The following is an 18,636-nucleotide window of genomic DNA, read 5'->3' as shown; positions in this document are numbered from 1 at the left end:
AGAGAAGGAGCTTTCTGAAGGTTGAGGGCAGATACTGCACCATTACACTCCCTCCGAGAGATTAATGGGGACATTTATTATTAAACGCTCTGCTGAGACCCCCGGGCCCACAGAACCAGGACACAGGCTCAGTTAAACGGAGAGTAAGTGCCTTTGACAAGACATTCACGCTCACGCTTCTCTCACGCACCCGAAACTTCAAAGGCACATTTCATGGACAACTGAGTCCTTGCTAGAAATAAAGCAGCTCCACGCATGCAAACACTTTCAAAACACAAGTTTCATAGCGTGTCCTATAACTAAGGATTCCAGTCTGATCCACATTTCAGCTCAGACTGCCCTCTGAAACGGGCACAATGCTGGGCAGCCAAACAAAACTGAGCTCATTTGCATATACCAGTCTTATAACAGCTTGCTTGCTGGGCTAAAAGGATAAAGAGGTGTTGGAAAAGGTCACGTAAAACTCATTTATTTATTCTATTAAATAATGAACTTAATCAACAGTATATAGTTCATTTACATAAACTGTATACAAATTGAACATTTATGGGAATTTTAACATGTTCACTCCTGACACTGCACATCACAAACTAAAGGAAAGGGAAGCTCATCCCTACCAGGAACGACATGAGGTCCTTCGGTTTGTAGCGAAGCTGCACCGGAGCACATTTATCCGTCTCGGTTGGCGCGGCTGGGAAGACAGAGCAAATGTCAACTGCAGGAAATCAGAGGCAGCGCGAGCCCCTGGATCCGCAGCAAAATCTCAGCTCCACTTGAGCTTTTAGATTACAGCAGGATTTCACTCACCTGCCTCTGTGGCTCCGGGTTCAGTGCATGTTCAACCAGGGAGGCGGGGCTGTCTGCTCAATTAAAGCTCTGAACAGAGAGGTGGGGGCTTTATTGTCCTCTAAAGGAAACAGCAAGACATACAGAAGGTCATAGAGCAGACAGCTGAAAGGAATATATATATATATATATATATATATATATATATATATATATATATATATATATATATATATGCATACACAAACTGTCTACTCTTTGACCTTCTCCATGTTCCTCATTAATGACTGCTATAATGTATTTGGTGATATTATGTCACTTAATTTATTCCTCAGAGAAGTGAAAAAATGGCCAATGGGGGGATTCCAGTGATTTGTCAGAATTTCCATATAATTCAGTGGTTGAGGAGTAAAATAGGAATTCTGAGTGGCTTGATGTGAAATGGATTATTGTATGAAAAGGATTTTTCACAGTGATTCTGATGGGAACCAGGGGTCGCAATGTCTGCAATGCCAACAGACATATCACTTACTGTCCCAAACCACCAGTGAACCTACACCAGTCTTCTGGGTTTTTGTATGTAATGACGGTAAAATAGCATCAAAGCTGGAAAAAGGAATCTTTTATTTTATTTCACTGACAGCCCACGAATAGAGTCACGAATAGATTAGAACATACATTTTAAGCCTAAATCTTACCTGAAGAGTCTGATAAACAGTATCTCGGGCATCAGGCAGCAGATTCATAACCATCTGCACGCTATAGCTTTCTGTGAGGGAGCTCATAGACACAGTAAACGCTACAGAGCCTGAAACACCAACATTTCTACAGCATTTGCTCTTTACTTCACATCTGATCTGAGGCACGGCCTCACTGACCGCCCTAAACAGACCAGGTCCAGTTCCCCTGAAAGGGTTCAGGAGCAATCAGGGGAGATCTAGTTCATCTTCAGCCCGGATTAATGACGCCGATAGACTGAAGTCCTGCTTCGGGCTGCTTAACTGCCCTTACAGTGTGATGACCCTGAGACGCGTAATAACGCCTGGGCGACCGAGACGCTCATATTAACGCCCTGCGGGTTCGGCTGGGTGTAAACAGTCTGACCTCCAGATCTCGCCGCCCTCTCCCCTCAGCCCCGCGCAGGCGACGCTCTCCGCGCGCAGTCTGGGCCGAACGGCTTCATCCAGCTGGGCTTCCGGTCACCTCCCCGGAGGGTCAGGGATGTCCGGTCTTCGCCTTTACCGACTGTCCCACCGCAGCTCCGCGCATGAGGGGCTCGGATGCCCAACGCGTTCCTCGCTGCGCTCAGCTGATCGCGCACAACCGGGGGTCAAACAAAATAAAAGTCCTGGATTGACGGCGCTAACTGGAGCGGCGCGCGCTGGTTTACTGCCTTTATCGCGATGCGCGATGCTGAGAAACGGAGCCGTGATCTCAGTTTAATTCACTTTAAATTCGTTTCTATTTCTATTTTTAAACCGATGGGACTTTTATCTAACCGTCACGCCCGCGTCCGGTGTTGACGGCGTGCTGAAGCCTCGCGCTCTATTGTTGTGCAGTGACAGCGCCGCGCGCCGTGCGCAGATAAAAGGAAACAGAAACGGATTAAAACGCCGCGCGAGCACAGGTGAGTGGCGGTTTACACCTTCACACCTGTTTGACTCCTGCTCGCGGTGTGTTTCCGGGGTGTGAGCGTTAGCCGCTGGGCTAGCGGAGCTCCGGGTTTAATGGGGTTACTGCGCCCGTAAAGCGGCGACACAGCGGCGCATTCGCTCTGGTAATGCGGGGAAACGCAACCTGAAGCCCCTCAGACGTGCTGGGACGATGCGGCTCCACTGAGTGTTCAGGGTGAGTGTATAACGCGTTATTATACACACATAGCGCGGTCTGGGTGGTTATATCACATGTATGTGTGTGTCTATGCTGTACAGGTCATGCCCTCTGATACAGGACAGTGTCCAGTTCAGCCCACAGCAGCCGGATGATTCTCTCTCTCTCTCTCTCTCTCTCTCTCTCTCTCTCTCTCTCTCTCTCTCTCTCTCTCTCTCTGCCCCACAGCAGCCTGGATGATAATCCCTGTTAGATGGCAGGGCAGATTGGCGTGTAATCCCGTGTTTTATGTGATGAGTTTCTGTGGAGGTTTTTTCCGCGTGATCCGGTAACCGTGCGTCACTGGGCGCAGGTCCCAGTAAAACGGCCTTTTCACGACATTGGTACTGATCGATTCCCTCGTCTCGTCCTTCCTCCCTCGGCCTGAGTCCGATTGCCACCAGCTGGTTTCCAGTTTCTCAGCTGTTACTCATTTCTGAAGCGATGATGCGAGACAGACAGAGAGAGAGAGAGAGACAGACAGAGAGAGAGAGACAGAGACAATCAGACAGACAGAGAGAGAGTGAGAGACAGAGAGAGAGAGAGACAGAGACAGACAGAGAGAGAGAGTGAGCGCCCCAGAGAGCCCGAGAGAGAGAGAGCCCCAAGAGTAGCCTGGAAAAGTCTGGACAGTTTGCCCTTTTCTGCTCTTACAAGCTGTGAAAGCCCAAACTGGACCAGAGTAACCTGTGATCACACTGTGGATGTGATGAGGGTCAGGACATATCGGAGGAAGCCGTTATGAACCCTGGATTGGTGAGAAAGGCATGGCAGGGCTCCTTTGCGCCGGCTCGCTGGGGTCGAATAGGACTTGTGTTTAGTGAAGGAGTAACAAAGCGCTCGTTACAGAAACCCTGATTAGTCACCAAACTGGCTTCCCAGCTGGAACAGAAGAGCGAAGACTTGTGGCCCAGCTTCCTATGAGGGTGGAGTGGCGCGTGACCTGGACCTGCTGGACTGGGCTTTGATCGGTGCTGGTAGTTTGAGTTTTGTGTTCAGTACTGCAATTAATACAGTGGATCTTCTGGTGTCTGTCTCTCTGTCTCTGTATCTCTCTGTCTCTCTCTGTCTCTCTCTTTCTCTGTCTCTATCTGTCTCTGTCTCTGTCTCTCTCTCTCTCTCTCTCTGTCTCTCTCTCTCTCTCTCTCTCTCTCTCTCTCTCTCTCTCTCTCTCTCTCTCTCTCTCTCTCTCTCTCTCTCTCTCTCTCTCTCTGTCTGTCTCTCTGTCTGTCTCTCTGTCTCTCTCTCTCTCTCTCTCTCTCTCTCTCTCTCTCTCTCTCTCTCTCTCTCTCTCTCTCTCTCTCTCTCTCTCTCTCAGTCTGAGGCCAGAGGAGCTGTGTTGAGGCTGATTAGAGGCAGAGGGCCTCGTTCATCGACATCCTCCTGAGTTTTCCCTAAACGGCTGTAAGGAAAGTCTTGAGCTGTTCCGTCTCTGAGCTCTCGGCTGTGTGTAGATTCTGTCCTTACCTAAGAACAAACCCACCCAGAGAACGCTGGTGGGTCAGAGCCGTCGCGACCGCTGACGCCGAGAGCCGTCGCGACCGCTGACGACGAGACGTGACTGGGCGGAGACCTCGGCTCTCAGTTTACATGATGAGGGAGAAGGATGGGGGGGCAGCTGAAGGTTTAAGCGGGCGGCTGCAGCTGAAGGTTTAAGGCGGGGGCTGCAGCTGAAGGTTTAAGGGGGGGGCCGCAGCTGAAGGTTTAAGGGGGGGGCCTCAGCTGAAGGTTTAAGGGGGGGGCCGCAGCTGAAGGTTTAAGTGGGGGGCTGCAGCTGAAGGTTTAAGGGGAGGCTGCAGCTGAAGGTTTAAGGGGGGGGCTGCAGCTGAAGGTTTAAGGGGGGGGCTGCAGCTGAAGGTTTAAGGGGGGGGCTGCAGCTGAAGGTTTAAGGGGGGGGCTGCAGCTGAAGGTTTAAGGGGGGCTGCAGCTGAAGGTTTGGGGGGGGGGGGGCTACAGACGTGTCCGTCGTTATTGAAAGAATGATGGATGTGGTTGTTTGTGGCCACAGAAGCGGCTCTTCCTGTCAGAAAGAGGAAGAATGTAAATAACGGCTGCAGGCGCTGATGATCGGCCGCTGTGGTCACTGTTTCTGCCCGTACAGTAAAGGGTGGGTGCGCTTCCCCTTTTAACCTCACTTCCTGTCTGACGCTCCTCTGAGCTGTGGAGGAGCCTTAAAGGCACAACAGCAGGAACACCCCCCCCCCCCCCCCCCTCCAGGGGCTCGGCTGTATTCTTGTTATTTATTTATTTTATTTGCGTTCTGAAGCTCCTCGTCTCGCGCCCCTCGGCTGCTGTGTACCGCACGGTATTTCGGGTTCATACACTGGGAAATAAAGGTTCTAGACTGTCTCTGGGTCAGTTCCCCTGCTGTCTCTGGGCTGGAACCCTCAGGGCTCCGACTCAGTGCCTTTAGTCAGGGAACATAACTGAACCATAGTCCACTGAAGTGCCCTGTTCTAAGCTGGACGCTGCACTCTCAGAATGTCAGTTTGTGAGTGTGCGTGCAAGTGTGTGACGGTGAACTGGCTGCTTCTTTGGAAACCCCTTCACTCTAACTGCGCTGGGCTGGATATGTTTGATGGTAGAGCGCTCTGTGACTGAAACACTAGTACCAGTGCCACGTGCACTAGCGTGCCGCTTATTATTCAGTATATAATGGGCAGAGGTCAGAGGTTGGCCTGTAATCAATACTTAAGCAATATTATTGAAAAGTACATTCCCAAAAACCACCAGCAGAAGTGTCAGGCGTGAGATCAGATAACCGCTTAAAGGGCAGTCCCACCGATTTTTCAAAATGACTGCGTGATGAAATATTTGAAATATAAACAAAGTAGTTTCATGTGACGTGCAGCGTTCTAGATAAACTTACTGGTCAAACTTATAATCACAGCTGTAGTGACAGGAACCAGACATTTGTGGTCTCCATCAGCTCCACTTACTGTATAGCTGCACTCTGTAGTTCTACAGTTACAGACTGTAGTCCATCTGTTTCTCTGATACTCTGTTACCCTGTTCTTCAGTGGTCAGGACCCCCATGGACCCTCACAGAGCAGGTACTATTTGGGTGATGGATCATTCTCAGCACTGCAGTTACACTGATGTGGTGGTGGTGTGTTGTGCTGGTGTGAGTGGATCAGACGCAGCAGTGCTGCTGGAGTTTTTAAACACCGTGTCCACTCACTGTCCACTCTATTAGACACTCCTACCTTGTCAGTTCACCTTGTAGATGTAAAGTCAGAGGCGACAGCTCATCTGCTGCTGCACAGTTTGTGTTGGTCATCCTCTAGTCCTTCATTATGGTCACCAGATGCTGGTGGTTGGATTTTGGTAGCTGTGTCTGATCCACTCATACCAGTGCAACGCACATCAGCAAGCAACCATTATGTCAGTGTCCCTGCAGTGCTGATCCAGTCGTAGAAGTTATGACCAGTACAGCCCACCTCTGATGTAGTCACCCACCACCCAGAGAGTTTCTGGTCAGCAGTGGCCCTGGGGTGGTCTGTCATTGGTGGTAGAGGTGGGCTGATTACTTGTGCAGTGACAGATATTCTACAGTCTAATGTAAACCTACAGACCGGCCCGCTCCTGTATGGTGGGTCTTTCTGGTAGGATGGCCGTTCAGTGTAGAGACGAGGATGTTCTAGCTTGTGTGTTTGGGGCTGTTCAGGGTTAACATGCAGATCAGCACAGCTGGAGGAACAACTGCCAACACAGCTGAATATCAACGAGCAGCGAGGAGGGAGAGGAATCCTGTTTATGGGAGAGGAGGAGGAGGAGGAGGAGGAGGAGGAACAGTGAACAAGCAGAGAGAGAGAGAGAGAGAGAGAGAGAGAGAGAGAGAGAGAGAGAGAGAGAGAGAGAGAGAGAGAGAGAGAGAGAGAGAGGGGAAGGGGAGGTTAATCAGGGTTCGTTCACTGAGGCGTCACACAGATTCTCACGTACTGAGGGGTTGAAATGTCCGATCTCAGGGACTCGATTCAGAGCCGGTGACGTTGGTGACGTTGGCATGAATCAGAAATATTTGAGTGAGTGACTGAATAGAAAACGCAACCCGGGGTCACAGTCGTCTGCCAAGGGTTGGGCACCCCTGGTGGAATTACATGCTCTGCTGGTTTTCTAATGGAAAGTAGTTGCACTTCCACTACAGAGACGCATCTGGACATTACTGTACAGTCGCTGTTTATTTGTGGAACATGACTTACTGGAAGAAAACGTGGCCTGAGTGAGAGCGGTGGCTCGGTTTATCTTACATTTGGAGTTTTTCCCAGTTTTTTCTCCTTTTCCCTCCTTCTGCATTTCACACTGAGAAAGTCAACGTGCCGCATCGTTTATCAGGCTTTTATAGACGACTGTGCAGGCAACACCGCCACTTCACTTCAAGTAAATATTTATTCAGTTTCCCTAAACCCAAATCTCAGCTCTGACCCCGACCCTGACCCTGACCCCGACCCTGACCTAATTCTAATACAAACAATCGAGTTCAACCAAATAGTTCATTGACAATTTGAGCGGCTATAGATTGTCTATTGGGGGCGTCAAAAGCAAAAGCATCAGTGGCACCTTTTACTTTTACGGAATGTTTTCATAATGTGAGTGGTTTGGCGCGGCGGTGGTGTTGACAGTAGCGTTGACGGTGGCGTTGACGGTGCAATTGGCGGTGGCGTTGATGGTGGCGTTGACTGTGACGGTGCCATTGGCGGTGGTGGTGACAGTGACGGTGATGCAGCTCAGGCTGATGCCAAGTCTGTTTGGGCTCTTTCAGGTGGTGGTCAGCGCGTCTGAGTGTGAGGCTGGACAGGATGTGAAGACTTCATTAACCTTTGACCTCTCCCCATCCTGAGGTTTGGGTGTTAATGAGGAGCTCCGCCCTCCTCCACCCGGCCAGCCAATCAGGATGTTCGAGGTGAAACCGATGAGCACAGAGAAGAAAGAGTCTGCAGCGGGAACAGGTGGGTAGGTGTGAGTGTGTGAGTGTGTGAGCGTGTTGGGGGAGGGGGGGTATTGGTGGGTGTATTGTGCTATAGTTAGAATCTGCTCCAGTGAATCAACTAGACATAAAGTGCTGGAATTATTTCACTCACTCACTCACTCACTCTCTCTCTCTCTCTCTCTCTCTCTCTCTCTCTCTCTCTCTCTCTCTCTCTCTCTCTCTCTCTCTCTCTCTCTCTCTCTCTCTCTCTATCTATCTATCTTTCTCTCTCTCTCTCTCTCTCTTTCTCTCTCTATCTTTCTCTCTCTCTCTCTCTCTCTCTCTCTCTCTCTCTATCTCTATCTCTATCTCTATCTCTCTCTCTCTCTCTCTCTCTCTCTATCTTTCTCTCTCTCTCTCTCTCTCTCTCTCTCTCTCTCTATCTTTCTCTCTCTCTCTCTCTCTCTCTCTCTCTCTCTCTCTCTCTCTCTATCTTTCTCTCTCTCTCTCTCTCTCTCTCTCTCTCTCTCTCTCTCTCTCTCTCTCTATCTCTATCTCTCACACTCACACACACAGTGGTCCACATGCATTCCCTTCACACCCATACACACAGTGGTCCACATGCATTCCCTTCTGTTTTCTGTTTCTGCACATTCCTCATGTTACATGAGTCAGTCTCCATCCCCCCCTCTCTCTCTGTCTCTCTCTCTCCCCCTCCCCCTCCCCCTCTCTGTCTCTCTCTCTCTGTGTATGTTATTCAGTATTTTTTCAATGTCGTCACTGTCGTAATGAAACCCTGTGGAAACTTTTAATATTTATTAATTATTAATATATTCTTTACCTCTTTATTATTTTGCCTGAGGTCCATTTATGACCTTTCAGTGGGAACAGTTGTAATTCATGTTTACACGACTGTTACATCATCACCGAGTGTGCTGTGTGTCCGTGTTAGTGTTACAGGGGTGGGAGAGCCGTTTCGCTGTGAGTTATAACCTCTGCCTGTTGTCCTTTACGCTGCCTGCACATTTCTAAGCAGATAATCTGATAAACTGTAGTTTCTTCTCACTGAATTCTTGAAATATTAAATAAACGATCCAGTTGTTATTGTATATAAAATAAATCAGTCAGTAAGTAAATAAGCGTTTTTCTTTAATGGACAGCAGAAGGTTTTACCTGACTGTAGAAATGTTCACTGCCACCTTGTGGTAGATTCTTTTTTTATGATATCAGGTTTTTTTCTCTGCCCTGTAACAGAGGACATGATGATCACAGTGGTTGATGTAAAGAACAGAGTGTTTTATTTCTGGTGTTTGTTTTAATAATTAATTGTTTTAATTAATTAGATTGATTAGTTTTTAAATGTTTGGCACCCAAGTTGAGACCCCCAAGGTAAAATATTCCTCCAGTAGAAGTAGAAGTAGAAGTTCCTCCCTTTAGACCTCCACTGGAGTAAAAGTACTAAAGTATTTCCCTTCAAATGTACTTAAGTATAAAGTAAAAGTACTAAAAGAGTAATTCTGGCTCTGATGTCCTGTTATCATTTTTATAACAAGACTGGCTTCATGAACTCATTTCAGGTGAAAGTCCTCCAGCGTCTCTCTTGGTAAACCAGTCTTTTAATAGAACGTCATTAATTAGTGACGCTGACGTCTATTAAAATGATCAGAAGCACAAAACACTGAAGGTAAACAGTTTCCATCAGGGAGAACCGAGTGGCTCTGAAATCACTTTTTACACACAAGCAAAGTTTCAGTTTCAGATTTATTTACAACTTAGTTCCAAGTTTAAGTTGAATAAAAACTGGCTTTAAACTCAGGATCACAGATGAGCTCCTTTACTATGTTGATCTGTAGGCGTCTGTTCATAAACATAAACCAGCCCAAACTCATTTACTATAAAATGAAATGGTGTTTGTAGAAATTCAGAAAAAAGCCGCGTCAGTCTCGACTGCATATGTGGACATATTTCTATATTGAGCTCTATTTACACAAAGTTAGGTTAGTTCATCATTTATGTTGAACAGACTCTCCCAAAGTTTTACGCTGCTGCGCTGACGTTGAACCGCGTGCTGCACTGGGTCGGTATGACCAACAGGTCAAAACCAGCTCTAAACAAAGTGACCGCTGGGCCCTGATTGGTGCTCTGGCTTTGCGCTTCTTTCGTTTTGACATGTTACGTTTTTAAACATACAGAAACCAAAAGGAACGACAGATTTCTCAAAATGTAGGAGGAAAAAGTCGGATATTAGACTCTGAAATGTAGCAGAGTGAAAGGAAAAAGTCGCCCAGAACGGAGAAACTTCAGTACAGATACACCAAAAATACTAAAGTACAGAAAGTAATAAACGGTAGTAGAGCATTAAAATGTGCAGCCGTGTGTTCTTTGCAGAGGAGGTGTAACTTAACTTCACCAAAATAACCATAAAGCATGAAGCGAAACTAAATTATCTACATAAAGTCTCGTCTGAACTGTAACTGAGCTGAGTGAAGCTGATTGGTGACGTAGGTGATTTAAACTCCCTGTGTGTTTAGATGATGGTGGTAAGGTGTGCGGTGATGGAAGCTCCTCTGCAGGTGACCCTGTGTATCTGTATGAAGGTCAGGACTGGGCCATCACTCCTGAAGAAACCAGCGCCATCTCTCCGCTGCTGGCTGAGGAAACCTTCCGCTACATGAGTGAGTCATCGTGTGTGTGTGTGTGTGTGTGTGTGTGTGTGTGTGTGTAGTTTGGTATCAGCAGTGGGGGGAGGTACAGTGCAGGTGGGCTCTGTCCAGATGGGGAGGGTTTAGTCTCATGGTAGACTAGTCACAGGAGCTGCTAATGTTATCTCCAGCTGATGTTTTGAATATTTTAGACTGCTTTCTTTGCCTCTTCATGCATATCATTACACAAGTCACCACTTCTAGCGTTACCATGCAAATGGCAGTACAGTAGCGGTGGAAATGGGTTTAGCGTAACTATGGAAACGAATAAAATCACATTTAGACTTTTCAGTGCTACTTTCTCCACTTTACTGACTTTACTGAAGGAGACGCCACCACTCATGAAGGAGGCACATGAGTCGGCTGCTGTCAACAACGCACAGGTGCACGTCAATGAACGTTACCTGTACACGCTCACTGGCCACTTTATTAGGTACTAGTGTCCAGACTCGTCCATTTTATCAGGTCCACTTACCATATAAGTGTGTTTTGGTTCTTCACTTTTGGTTAGATTTGTTAGACACCCATTTCTCCCGTTTATCAATGATTGGGACCCCCACAGGACCACCACCGAGCAGGTATTATTTGGGTGGTGTATCATTCTCAGAGCTGCAGTCACGCTGCCGATTAAACTATTCTGACTTTAATTTTCATTATTTTCATTTCAATGTCATTTCATTAGGATGACCCGTGTGTGCGGTGGACGCCCGTTAGAGAGAGGACTGTGAAAGTAAATGATTGATTGTGGGAGGCGGGGAGCGAGTGGCCTCCTCCCCATGGAAGCTGCCTGTGTACGTGTATGTATACGTGCTGCTGTGTGAAGCTGATGTTGATGCTTTCGACGAGCAGAGCTGCGCATGACGTGGGCAGGTTTTGTGTGCTGATGGTGGACGAAGGCGGACAGGAAAAGTGAAGTGATCCGATCCGGATTTGTTTGTTATTTAAACAAACTGTCACTCTTAAAGGTGTCACGATTTCAGTACAGTACCTGGAAATAAAACTATTGCTGATAATTCACCCCAACTCTCTCATGACAGCCATTGTGGTCGAAACTAGGCATCCTGTCTGTTTTTCGTCTGCACCGTTTTATATCATCACTGTCTGAGACAAACTGGTCTGTGTAGTGTAATGTGTTGTGTGCAGATGCTCTGTGGAGTCAGGATTTTATGGTGAAATCATATGAAATTGAATCTTCACCCCAATGTTTTTGTCTTTTTAATGTTTCTGGTCTCATGCATGGTCTAGATCCATGCAGGTTATTTCATAGTTTTGCTGTCTCCACTGTAATTCTAGACTGTCACTACGGAAAAGAGTAAAACTGAAGGAAAGCCTTTCTGTGAGTAGGAGAGTCTAAACTTTAGGCTGCTACTGTATCTGAGCGGCGCACTAGTGTCTGCTATTTATATGAGGATTAATCAGTGTCTGGCTCTGGTTCCCTTAAATGCAGCTGACAGCAGATCCAGGGCTAAAGTCACGGGACTCAGAGAGCGACAGACACCAAGAGGGAGGGAAGGAGGACCGAGAGAGGGAGGGAGGGAGAGAAAAGAACAGAGGGAGGGACGGAGGGAGAAGAGAAAGAAGGAAAGTAGAGAAGGAGCAGTCATGCCGGTGCTTCAAAATGAAGAGCTATATGATTGTTTTGCTGCAGAAGGTGAGCATTTCTGCTGCACTGGGGACTCTGTGTGTGTGTGTGTCTGCTGACGGCAGATCGTGCATGGCAGGCAGCTACAAGGTCATCCACAGCACACACAGTTTGTGTGTATACATTAGCCTATTTTTAGCCTGAGACTCTTCACTTTTACAGATGTCCTATTATCTCCATATCACGTTATTTTTATTGTAAAACTTCCACTGTTCATTAGTTTTGCTGTTGTTACAGGTCATGAATAATTGTTACATCTGCTCTTTGAGTATTAAAACAATAGGTAATTGCAGTGATGTCATTTAGGTGCCTGTGCTGAAGTCCTATTTAAAGTGGCAGTCTGTCATAAATCTAGTATTTTAAAGTGTGAATTATGTGGTTTAGTGTTCTGTTAATGAACATCTGTGTCCTTTAGCCTCAGCTCTTTAACTGGATTCCAGGTTTTGGGGAATAGCTGGCGAAGCCACTGACACTGGCTGATAAAGACATGTGTGGCGAGATTAACCGCAGTGTAGCACCTGCTTCATTTCGTCGTGGATCGTGATGGAGACGAATGAAGACGGTCTTTGATATTGAACAGCTGACCAGTGAACCCGTTGGACTGAGCTGATTGGTGCTGGTTGTTTCTAAGTTTTCACCCAGTGCAGTTTATTCAATCAACTGATTCAATCAAATGTTTCTCCACCCCACATGCCATCACATTATCACAGCGCCACGCTTTACTCTTGCCCCCCTGGTCTCAGCCCAGCGTGTCTGCGCAGGTATGTTGAGGATGGAGTACCTGTGTTAATGTATTCGGGCGTCTTTCAGTCTCCAGTCTTGCAGTGGTGCTTCATACACTCCACACCTTTCACTCTGCGGAGTGCGCGCTTTGTGTGGTTTCGCATTGGGCCTGGGTGACGAGTCGTAAACGATGCTCATCGGAATTGAAGCTTTAAGGTATTTTCAGTGATATGATGGCTGCTGTTCTGTTCCTCAGCAGGAGCGAAGACTTGAGCTCTGTCACAAGAGCATGAACATCGTTCTCTTTCTTTATGTTAAATAAAAATGTCAATTTTCAACGTTTACATAATTTACTAGCCAAGTTCTAAAGATCACCCTAACCCTAAAACTCTTGATCTGGTTTTCAGGGTCGGTGGTGACCGTTTGTAAATACCTACACGGCAGTGAAGGGGGCAGAGTGAGGGAGGAGGGGATGAGCCAAGAGGGCAGTTAGTCCAGAGCTTTAATTGGAACACTATAAAAAGCTATTGGGGCACAGAGTTTATGTAGGGAAGCTAAGAAGGGATGCGAGGCGAAGAGAGGGTGAGAGATAGAGGACAGGATATGTACATATATCTACACACGTTCAATGCGCAGTACGAAAAGATAAGATGAGAAAACTTTATTGTCCGTTTGCATGAAATGGAAATTTGTCTTTGGCAATTGGGCAAATAAATACAGACCCAAACCTCAAGCTCTCACACACTTACAGCAGCGATGCGCGTGGACTATGCCGGCGGTGTTTGATATGTCCTTGTTCAGAGCGGTCACCGCAGAGGGCACAAATCATTTATTGTGTTTATTATTTCTGGCTGGGGCCTTAAATCTCCTGCCCGATGGCAGAAGCTGGAAGCATGAATGAAGGGGGTGTGTAGGGTTCTTGTAGATCTGGGTTGCCTTGTTGGTTTTGGATCAGATGTATAAGATCTGGAGTGACAGTTATTTATCTCCAGTGATCTTACTGGCCTGGCTGACCCTCTGGGCCAGTTTGTTTCTTTGCTTAATTGAGAGGATCCCGGGCCTGGACACAGTGCTGACACTGAGAACGCTCTCTATACCTGTAGACTGTGATCAGCCTCCGGAGGAGAGAGACCGTCTCTGCTTCGCCTTTCTGTAGATATAACCCACATTTGAGTCTTTTGTCCATATTTGTTCCCAGGTATTTAGTGTTAGGGGTCAGACTTCATGCCCATGATGATGTAAACGCCAGAATAGCAGCCGTCCGTGGCTTTAGAATGCATGACTGTCTTAGTAGTCCTTGATCTGTTCAGGAGTTACTGAAAAACAGAAAATGTTCAGAATTGTGGTAGAAAAACAGGTCCTTATGATGTGCAGTGGGTTAGCTGTGTGAGAGTGTGTGTGTGTGTGTGTGTGTCTGTGAGAGTGTGTGTGTGTGTCTGTGAGAGTGTGTGTGTGTGTCTGTGAGAGTGTGTGTGTGTGTGTGTGTGTCTGTGAGAGTGTGTGTGTGTGTGTGTCTGTGAGAGAGAGTGTGTGTCTGCGAGAGAGTGTGTGTCTGCGAGAGAGTGTGTGTGTGTGTGCGTGCGTGTGGTTCCTGCAGTTGCTGTAAGAGCTGTTGGTGTTTGTGCTGATCCCCGTTGAGGGTCGGGTCGGGTCGGTTCTGTAAATGAACGGTCAGATCTGTAATCCTCAGATTACAGTCTGGTTCGGTTGTTGTTGTGTAAGAATAGAGCCTGTTTTCCGGTCGTCGTTCCCAGCAGAGCTGCATCCTGCTTTAGTGTTTATTCATCTGCAGAATGTGTGCAGGTGAGTGTCATGAAGTCTGTGCATTAACTTTTAGAAGTCGCAGTTGGAACTAAAGGCATGTTGTGACTTTATATTAAAATCTCATAGATCATTAAAAGTGGAAACTTTCAGTCCATACGTTGGTGTTTAAGAGCAGAAGGGGATTTTATGCAGTAACTCCAGTTGAATTAAAAGTAGTTAGTTTGTTTTTGTCAGAGTAAATCATTCTCTATATTTCTCTATATTTGCCTTTTTTTCATTTTTTGACACTTACAGAAAAACTCAGACATGCAGAATAAACCAGTTTACAGGGATGCATATCAAATGTAATTCACTATGTAGCTACATATAATAATATAGTAATAATCCTAAAATGATTTATTGACGAAGGTTTTCAACAGAAGACGATAGATCAGAAGGAGTGTGAGGGGCGTGTTGATGATACAGAAATGTTGTTTTCCGCTGTACATTTACTGTTAACCCTTCCTTTTCTATAGTCTTTATACTGTATCAGAGTCTGTTACAGACAGAGCAGTTAATTATGCAGTTATGTAATTATTAGAGATGGCATATCATATCAGTGTCAGTGGGTATTGATATTGGAGAGAAACAGCGCCCGCTTGTTCATTAGGATTGTGCACAAACGAGTGCACACGTGACCGTCCTGTACGACGAACTGCTCCGCCTCTGATCAGGAAACCTAATGACCAAATTAGTGGCGATTTGGGCACAATTGGTGAATCAGCTTCAGTGCATGGAAACGAGTACCTTATTTGCATGTATTAGCAATGGACACACCCAGTTTGCCCTCATTTACATATCATTTACATGAAATATGTCCTAATTCCTATAAATGTTTCAATGTTGAGCCAATAAGTGTTCCACATGTGCTGCCCCCCCCCACTACTGGCCAGAGGTGAAATATCATTATCAGGTTAAGTGCAATGACTGAAAAGAATAAAAAGTGAACAAAATTCATAATTAAATTCTGCAAAATTTGTTTATATCAGTGTGTATGTTTAAAAAAAAAAAAAAAAAAAAGTACATCCACCTTCAAGAATTTCACAGATGGCTACTTGCAGTGTCAGTATCACTGTTTACTGTTTTTACTGTTATTGCTGATATTATTAATGGAATTGGGTTGTTTGGGTTGTGTAGCTGCAGATCAGTCATTTTTCAGGGTGTTGAAAGATTAAGCTCAAATTCACAGGCGCTGCTATTAGACTTGGTAGGGAGTGTTTAGATGCTCGTCTTCGGTGCCGTGCAGCGGTATCAGTGGTATTATTCACTGTTGCGTTGAAGTGGCCTTTGATTACGGTCACATTCCCGATGGATTCACCGAGTCGCTGCCGGTTGTCTCTTCACTGGAGATTAAAGGTTAAACCACGTTTCTCACCCATAATAAGTCACTGATTAGTCTGGGTTCTCAGTGTGGAGATTCTGAGCGGGTTTTGCTTTGTGGACTAACTGGCAGTTGAGCAGCTGTGTGGAGTCCAGGCTTTAGAGAAAAGAGGAGGCGCTGAGTTTGGAGGTGCTGGGAGCTGGAGTTCGAGGGGGTGAGGGGGTGCTCTAGCTGTAGATGGTGTGTGTGTTAATGTCAGTGCTGTGTAGGTGTGGAAGGTGAAGGTTCTGACAGCAGCGCTGTTAGGATGAGGAGGGACTCCAGACTCTGTGTGTTTGAGTGGTTTGTGTAGCTATGCTCCCATTAAACGATGATGTCACAGACCACCTCCTCACCTCAGGTAAGGATGTGTATGTGAGAGTGTGTGTGTGTGTGTGAGTGTGTGTGTGTGTGTGTGTGAGAGTGAGGAAACAGAACCATTTCTTCTTGTTACTGCTGTTAAGGTTAGGGTCAGATCTGGACCAGGCTTGTGAGAGAGTTTGGGCAGCCTGGTCAAATTTTCTTCTTTCGATTTTCTAAATGAAAAGTAAAAGAAATCCTTACTGCATAGTGAATTTAACACGTGGGGTGACATACCGTGGCCCGTACAGACGTTTATTTAGCATGTTTTATATTTTATGTTTCTAATAAATTAAACTCAAAAATTGTTTTACCGATTTCCAGAAGTGTCTGACCAGGGGCGCTTCAACGTTTTCATACAGCTGTTTTCTGTGAGTGTGTGTGTGTGTGAGTGTGTGTGTGAGTGTGTGTGTGAGTGTGTGTGTGTGAGTGTGAGTGAGTGTGTACTGTAACGGGATTTATTATTATTGTTATTGTTATTATTTATTTTTTTCTTTGTCCAGGTGCTCTTTGGTGAGCGACAGTGACTGCAGGTGCTGACCCTGCTCTCCTTCGCCTCTCAGTCCTCTGATCAGGGGTGTGCCCAGACCCCGTGTAGATTTTCTCTCAGCAGGTCCAGAACCTCCCTGAGACTGAGGGGCTGTCACGGCCTGTAGTTCTGTAGCGTCGGGCTTTAGCTGAAATGAACGAGGGATTTTTCTGTTAAATGTGCTGTAAATGTAGCCGTGGCTCATAGTGAAGTGTTTGAAGCTGAATTACAGTAATGGCCCTGTTTATGCTCCGCCTACTGATCCTGTCAGCAGCTGCAGAGTCAGAGTTACAGCAGAGACCTGTGGACATGGGGACCTTTCACACACGTCAGCTGAAGTAGTTTGAGGAGAATAACTCGCTGTACCTTTAGGTGTTTCACATGACCAGCTACGGTTCATCAGGTGGAATGTCGGCGCTCCGTAAAGCTCAGCCAACAACAGTGCGTTTAGGAATGCGTTTGTGGGCGGAGCATAAATCTGTCAATTAATGGTTCATGGGGTAACGTCTTATCACGGGTTAAACCCCAGATGTTTACATAATCTAGGCACGCCCCAATCTCTCTCTCTCTCTCTCTCTCTCTCTCTCTCTCTCTCTCTCTCTCTCTCTCTCTCTCTCTCTCTCTCTCTCTCTCTCTCTCTCTCTCTCTCTCTCTCTCTCTCTCTCTCTCTCTCTCTCTCTCTCTCTCTCTCTCCAGCTTTTCTGGCTCTGGAACCCTCCTCCCTCTCTCACTCCGGCTCCCACAGCCTCTCCAAAGGTATCCCCCAGCTGTGTTAGCTGGCTGCTATTACTTTTCTGTGTTTCTTTCTCTCTCTCTCTCTCTCTCTCTCTCTCTCTCTCTCTCTCTCTCTCTCTCTCTCTCTCTCTCTCTCTCTCTCTCTCTCTCTCTCTCTCTCTCTCTCTCTCTCTCTCTCTCTGTGTCTGTCTCTCTCTCTCTGTGTCTGTCTCTCTCTCTCTCTCTCTCTCTCTCTCTCTCTCTCTCTCTCTCTCTCTCTCTCTCTCTCTCTCTCTCTCTCTCTCTCTCTCTCTCCCTCTCCCTCTCCCTCCCTCCCCCCCCCCCTGGTCTTGACTGCATGTGTTTTGTAGTTCTGCATGTGAGTTTGTTCCACAGCTTTCAGCAGACACTGACTGTTTTAGCACAGAGCGCTAACAGTAGCAACCTAGAGCCTAGAAACTCTGTTTATGCCTGCAGGTGTTTGTGGGACCTGGACACACCAGTGTGTGGATGAAGTTACACTAGATATTATGAATATGTGCATGTTTTATATGCACATATGTAGAGGTGTGTCGTGTGCGTTGTAGATCAGGTGCATGTCTGTTTACTTCATTCTAATCTCAGATGGGAAATAATCTGTGATTCTAACCTGGATTTACAAAGTTCTGATGCTTCTGAGATGATGTTGGATTATTTGCCCGCCTCTGAAAGTAAACATACAGTACAGATGTTTGTTGTCTGACGTTCTTTCTCTCTCTGTAGTCCTCAGTGCTGACCGGGTGGAGCAGATGACCAAAACCTACAATGACATTGAGGTCGTCACTCACCTGTTAGCTGAGGTACAGAGTGTTATTGGGTGTGAAGAAGTTCTTTAAATGATTTGTCCACCTTAAATGTGCAGTTTCAGCTCCTGTTTACTGAAGTCACAGCTGTAGCCGTTTCTGCTTAACCTGTCAGATGTGGATTCTGAATGGTTGTCTGAAGGTTGTGTATTCTTCTGATTGGTCAGCGAGATCGGGATCTGGAGCTGGCTGCTCGGATTGGTCAGTCTCTGCTGCAGAGAAACCATGTGCTGCAGGAACGTAATGAGAATGTGGAGGAGCAGCTAGCGCAGGCTCTAGATCAGGTACCACACACACCTTCATTTCTCTTCAACAAGATCATTATGGGGCCCAGATTTTGTCAGCAACACACATAAATGTATAAACCCCCCCCCCGTAATCGCTGCCCCTCGTCGGT

The 18,636-nt window shown here is 46.5% G+C and overlaps 2 protein-coding genes across 14 annotated transcripts in view; one reads left to right on the top strand and one right to left on the bottom strand.

Moving 5' to 3' along the window:
• stradb (STE20 related adaptor beta) overlaps positions 1–2,119 on the bottom strand; it is a 15,721-nt gene extending 13,602 nt beyond the window's left edge. For 2 of the 7 annotated variants that reach the window (XM_017703647.2, XM_017703650.2), the window contains exons 1-3: positions 1,891–2,118; positions 808–907; positions 618–691 (exon numbers count right to left, since the gene is read on the bottom strand). In XM_017703647.2, the coding sequence (XP_017559136.1) occupies positions 618–629 (12 nt within the window). In that variant the 5' untranslated portion in view covers positions 630–691; positions 808–907; positions 1,891–2,118. Of the gene's footprint in view, positions 1–617; positions 692–807; positions 908–1,484 lie in introns of all 7 variants that reach the window. The other 5 variants (XM_017703648.2, XM_037536495.1, XM_017703649.2 and 2 more) reach the window with 5 other exon arrangements.
• Positions 2,120–2,273: 154 nt separating this feature from the next.
• Positions 2,274–18,636, top strand: part of trak2 (trafficking protein, kinesin binding 2) — a 29,768-nt gene continuing 13,405 nt past the window's right edge. The window contains exons 1-6 of one of the 7 annotated variants that reach the window (XM_037536490.1): positions 2,274–2,413; positions 7,418–7,604; positions 10,096–10,239; positions 17,380–17,439; positions 18,160–18,236; positions 18,407–18,523. In XM_037536490.1, coding sequence (XP_037392387.1) covers positions 7,550–7,604; positions 10,096–10,239; positions 17,380–17,439; positions 18,160–18,236; positions 18,407–18,523 — 453 coding nt within the window. In that variant the 5' untranslated portion in view covers positions 2,274–2,413; positions 7,418–7,549. Of the gene's footprint in view, positions 2,635–7,417; positions 7,605–10,095; positions 10,240–11,836; positions 11,918–15,551; positions 16,156–17,379; positions 17,440–18,159; positions 18,237–18,406; positions 18,524–18,636 lie in introns of those variants that run through there. The other 6 variants (XM_037536489.1, XM_037536491.1, XM_017703653.2 and 3 more) reach the window with 6 other exon arrangements.

The sequence above is a fragment of the Pygocentrus nattereri genome, chromosome 30 (genome assembly GCF_015220715.1).
Source record: "Pygocentrus nattereri isolate fPygNat1 chromosome 30, fPygNat1.pri, whole genome shotgun sequence".
Lineage (NCBI taxonomy): Eukaryota > Metazoa > Chordata > Actinopteri > Characiformes > Serrasalmidae > Pygocentrus > Pygocentrus nattereri.
The sequence above is the reverse complement of the archived record's forward strand: the minus strand, read 5'-3'. Positions and strand labels throughout refer to the sequence as shown.